Source organism: Volvox carteri (assembly GCF_000143455.1).
Source record: "Volvox carteri f. nagariensis unplaced genomic scaffold VOLCAscaffold_1, whole genome shotgun sequence".
NCBI lineage: Eukaryota > Viridiplantae > Chlorophyta > Chlorophyceae > Chlamydomonadales > Volvocaceae > Volvox > Volvox carteri.
Window position 1 is genome coordinate 3,134,535 of NW_003307545.1, and position 4,414 is coordinate 3,138,948.

General features: G+C 52.3%; 1 protein-coding gene across 1 annotated transcript in view; it reads left to right on the plus strand.

The window, feature by feature from the left end:
- The window catches only part of VOLCADRAFT_102779 (uncharacterized protein), a gene marked incomplete at its 5' end in the record, with an annotated part of 6,938 nt that extends 2,524 nt beyond the window's left edge, over positions 1–4,414 (plus strand). The window contains 6 exons of the mRNA XM_002945765.1: positions 309–413; positions 949–1,061; positions 1,885–2,017; positions 2,440–2,490; positions 3,052–3,156; positions 4,056–4,414. Coding sequence (XP_002945811.1) covers positions 309–413; positions 949–1,061; positions 1,885–2,017; positions 2,440–2,490; positions 3,052–3,156; positions 4,056–4,166 — 618 coding nt within the window. The 3' untranslated portion in view covers positions 4,167–4,414. The remainder of the gene's footprint in view (positions 1–308; positions 414–948; positions 1,062–1,884; positions 2,018–2,439; positions 2,491–3,051; positions 3,157–4,055) is intronic.

Sequence of the window (4,414 nt, forward strand, 5' to 3'; positions counted from 1 at the left end):
CTTCTTCCCGAGCTCCTCCTCTTCCGCCAACCTCACCGGTACGATGACTGTCGTACGTACTTCTGGCAGTCACAGTTTTCATACCGCCATATTGCTCTCTGCATGTTAGAATGCATGGAGTTATACCTTTCCCCGGGAGGGTTGTTTGCAAGTAAATCGCTCTCCCCCTACTTTCCCCCTTCCATCCTCCTGCTCCATGGCGATGGTGGTGCTGGTGGTGGTGCTGCTGGCGATGGTGGTGGTGGTGCTGGTGGTGGTGGTGGTGGTGGTTGGCAACCCCTTTGCACTGTCCGTCCACCCCCTACCAGGCGCTGGCCCAGTGCGACGCGTACCTGCGGCGGATGTCCGTGGTGAAGGAGGCGGTGGATGACACGGCGGGTGCGGCCCAGATTGTGGCGCGGCAGGGCCTGCAGGTGATCGATCACTGTATCCTGGAAGTAAAAAGAAAACCAGCGATACTGCTGGGGGGAGGAGGGGGTCCTGAGGACCCTAGCTGAGTAGAGTGCGGTAGATCTGGGGCGGAATGACGATGTCTGTATGCCGGCGGGGGCGGGAGGGAGGGAAAGAGGTTGCCGGCTGCTGCACTCCACTGGAAGGGGAGGGGGGGAAGGGGAGGGGGAAAGACGAACCACAAACGACGAGTGAAGCTGCTGCCAAGGAAAGGGGAAGCCATCGTCATCGTTTTCGCCATCGGTGCTGTTGATGTGTTTTGTGCCCCTCATATGAACGTGTGCCCCACTCCTCGCTCTTCCCCTCGTCCTCTCCCCTTCCCCCCTCTTCTTTTCCACCTAACCCCCCCTTCCACCCTGCTGCTGGTTAGTTATGCCTTCTTTTACTTCTGGCGCATCAGTCTTTTCTTGGCATCACCTTCACTAGCTCGTGGTGCGACTTCCCCCACTTGCTGCCGCTGCTGCTGCTGCTGATGATGATGATGATCCACTTGCTCAGGGTGTTGGGGCTATTTGCTCTCGACGAGCTGCTGAGCTGTACGGCCTGGATGTGCTTGAGGAGGGCATTCAGGACGTGAAAGACAACGTGACGAGGTTCATCGTGCTGTCCAGGTGGGTGCCGTACAAGGGAAAGTACGACACATGGGGGGGTTGGGTGCTATGGTGGTTGTGGTGAGCGTGTGTGTCTGCGTTATGCTACAGTTAATTAACTAATTCTGGCTTTTCGTGCGATATTGCAAGTTCCTTTTAAGAGCAAGAAGAAAGAGAAAACTACAAATTTATATGAAGATATGGGAATGCTAGTCCTCAGGAGCATTATCCTGATTACAATATTAAAGTAAAATCTTTTTGTTATTATATCATCAAGTGACACAATTTAGGGGGTAAAATTTTACCTCCTAAGGGAAGGTTTAGGAAAGCAAAGGCAAGGCGATGGACCTTCATGTTGGCGTGTGTGTACGACACCCCTAGGAGTCTTCCTGGGGTATGTAATAACCGAAATGCCAGTCGATGGCGGTGAATAAATGAGTCTGTGTGTGTGTGAGGGCATGTGTTGCGACCCAGCGCCTCCTCCCTTCCTCAAACTCACCCATACGGCCCGGGAGGCACTTGTCGTGCTGTGCTGGTGCTGGTGCTGGTGGTATCATGTTCCTACCTGTCTAGTGCTGCTAACGCTCGCGACCGTCTCACCGTGCTTGTGGTGCTTCCCCTGATGTGTGTATGTATGTATGTGTGTTTGTACGGCTGGTCCTGACAACCCAACACATTTAACATTCAACGAAACATTCGTCTCTCACTCCACCAGCGCACTGACACACACACGCACACACCCATCCACCTTCTCCTCCCCTACACCTACATACATACGTACGTACGTACATACATACATACCCCGACCGAACCTACTTTCCTTCCCTCCCTCCTCCCTCCCCAGGGACCCCCTCGTAACGAGCGAAAGCGACACTCGCAGCTACAAGACATCCATCGTGTTCTCCTTGCAGCCGGGACCCGGCCAACTGTTCAAGGCGCTGTCGGTGTTTGCGTTGCGAGACATCGACCTTGCTAAGGTAGGCCCAGTATGACCGGTACGAACAGTACGATTTAATGAAAAAACACGTGTTAATATACTCGGGGCCACACAAGGGCCAAGGATGGGGACAGTCTGTCAGTGTGTGTGTGTGTGTGTGTGTGTGTGTGTGTGTGTGTGTGTGTGTGTGTGTGTGTGTGTGTGTGTGTGGATTGGGAGTTGGTTGGGGGGCGCCCCCAAGTACCTGGAGCTCTTTGGGGTCGGATGCTGTCCATTGTGGCCTTTCCGCCTACTAGACAGTTGCAACAACTGCTTTGCTCGCAATTACCTCCCCCCCGCCCCGTTAATTGGCGCCTAACTGCGTTACCGTTACCGTTTGTTTCTAACAGAGAAGAACAAACAAAATAAAGAAAACCACTAACTAACTAACCAACCAACCCGTACACCAATCGAATCTTGCAGGTGGAGTCTCGGCCCATGCGAACAAACCCCATCGTGCAGATCCCGTCACAGGTACATCATCATCATCATCATCTGTGTGACCGATTGTTTGATGTTTGGGCTTTGGCGGATACCCCCGCATTCGTGAGGAACCTGTAACTTGTTTAATCTTATATACGTAATTGTATGTATGTATGTATGTATGTGTGTATTTGGGGAATGACGTACAGGTTGTGGAAGGAGCTTTGGGGGGGTCTGTCACCCTGGGGCCTGTCGTACTCTCTTTGCGGCCGGCGGGGTTGCGGGCATTGCGGGGTTGTGTGGGCGGGGTCGGGGGCGGGGGGGCCGAGGGGGAGGTTAGGACGATTCCTAAGTTGAGAGTTTCGGAGCGGCAAACCCCCCAAGGGTTGATAGACACCCCATTCAGACGAATGGCTCCAGAACCCCTAGTCCTTGTCGTACCTGCATATGCTGCATGCTGTTCGCTCTCCTGCTTGTTGTCCCTCCTCGTGCCCTAATCCCCCTTCCTCCTCCTATCTCCTCTGCCTGTCTGTCTGTCACATGTCTGTATGTGTCCGTACATGCCGTACTAATTGTTCGTTTATTTCTTTTATTTATTTATTTTGCCCTCAGGATGGCACCACTGTGACCCGCCAGAATTTCAATTATCTGTTCTACGTGGACTTTGTGGGCAGTCTGATGGAGGTCCGCTGCCAGAACGCATTGCGGCATCTGCAGGTACGGATGAAGGGGTTATGTGTGTGTGCGCGTAAAGACTGGATGTGCAGGCTTGGCTGCGTCTGTCATGCGGATATTTGTAACAATGTATATATATAGATGTCTGTATATATGTATGTCTAGATGTAAATACGATATATGCGAATATGTACCGATTTCTATTAGCTCATAGCTGATGTAAAAAAGCGTGTGCAACGGTCTCAGTACAACGAGGTCCAGTGTCTACTAGTGGTGGTGGTAGTGGTGATGGTGAAATTCATTTTTAGGAGAAGAAAGCGGCTGTGGTGAGTGGCCGCCGTGGGTGGGGGTGTGCGGGGCACCCGTAAGCCTCCGCAGCTCGATGTGCTCAGAGCAGGTTTAGGTATCTGCGGCCGGGAATGCGGCATCATGACAGGGCCGGCGATGTGTATACATACCATGTATATGTGTGTATTTGAGAATTGGGAGGGATTTCTTTCTTTCGAGTCCCTGTGCGTCCGCTGCCGCCTCTAGAGAGGAGAAAGGAAGGAGGAACCCTTCTCAGAAGAGGAAATATACATATATATGTGTGTACATGTGTATATACACATGTACACACATATATGTGTGTGTTCATGTGTGTGCGTATGTCTGTATGTGTGCATGTGTATGTGTGTGTGTGTGTTACACCTCGGTTGCGGTACCCAGATAGAGGTGTGATGACCCTGAGTGCCCGTACACGAGCGCCGTAACAGCAGAGGCCCTATGGGGACTTCCCTGGAGCTTGGAGCTCTGCACAAGCCAGGTATAAAAGTCATGATACATAAAGTAACGCAAACAGTTCTCAAAAAACAGTTCTCAAAAAAGATATGAACCCTAAACCCCCGCTAACGGCCCGCTACCCCTCCCCCCCATCCGGATGCTCCTCGCGCCATCAACAGGAGACGGCACCATTTCTGCGCGTGTTGGGCTCCTACCCGATGGACATGGAGCTTGGGTCTATGAGCAATGACGACCCCGCCATGATGCAGAACATGTCCCGTTACAACTAATGCAAGAACTGAAACACAGGACCCCACACGCGTGTGTGGTGTGCCTGGTCGCGTTGCGGTGGCGTGGTGGTGGCGAACAGCGTAGTTGTGTTCGGTCGGCGTATAGGGCAACGCGTGGCGTGGCGCGCACGCCCCGCCGTTCTAATAACAATAATAGCAATAATGATGATGATGATGATGATGATGATGATGATGATGATGATGATGATGGAGCCCAGATACAATGACATTATAACGATATACTACCA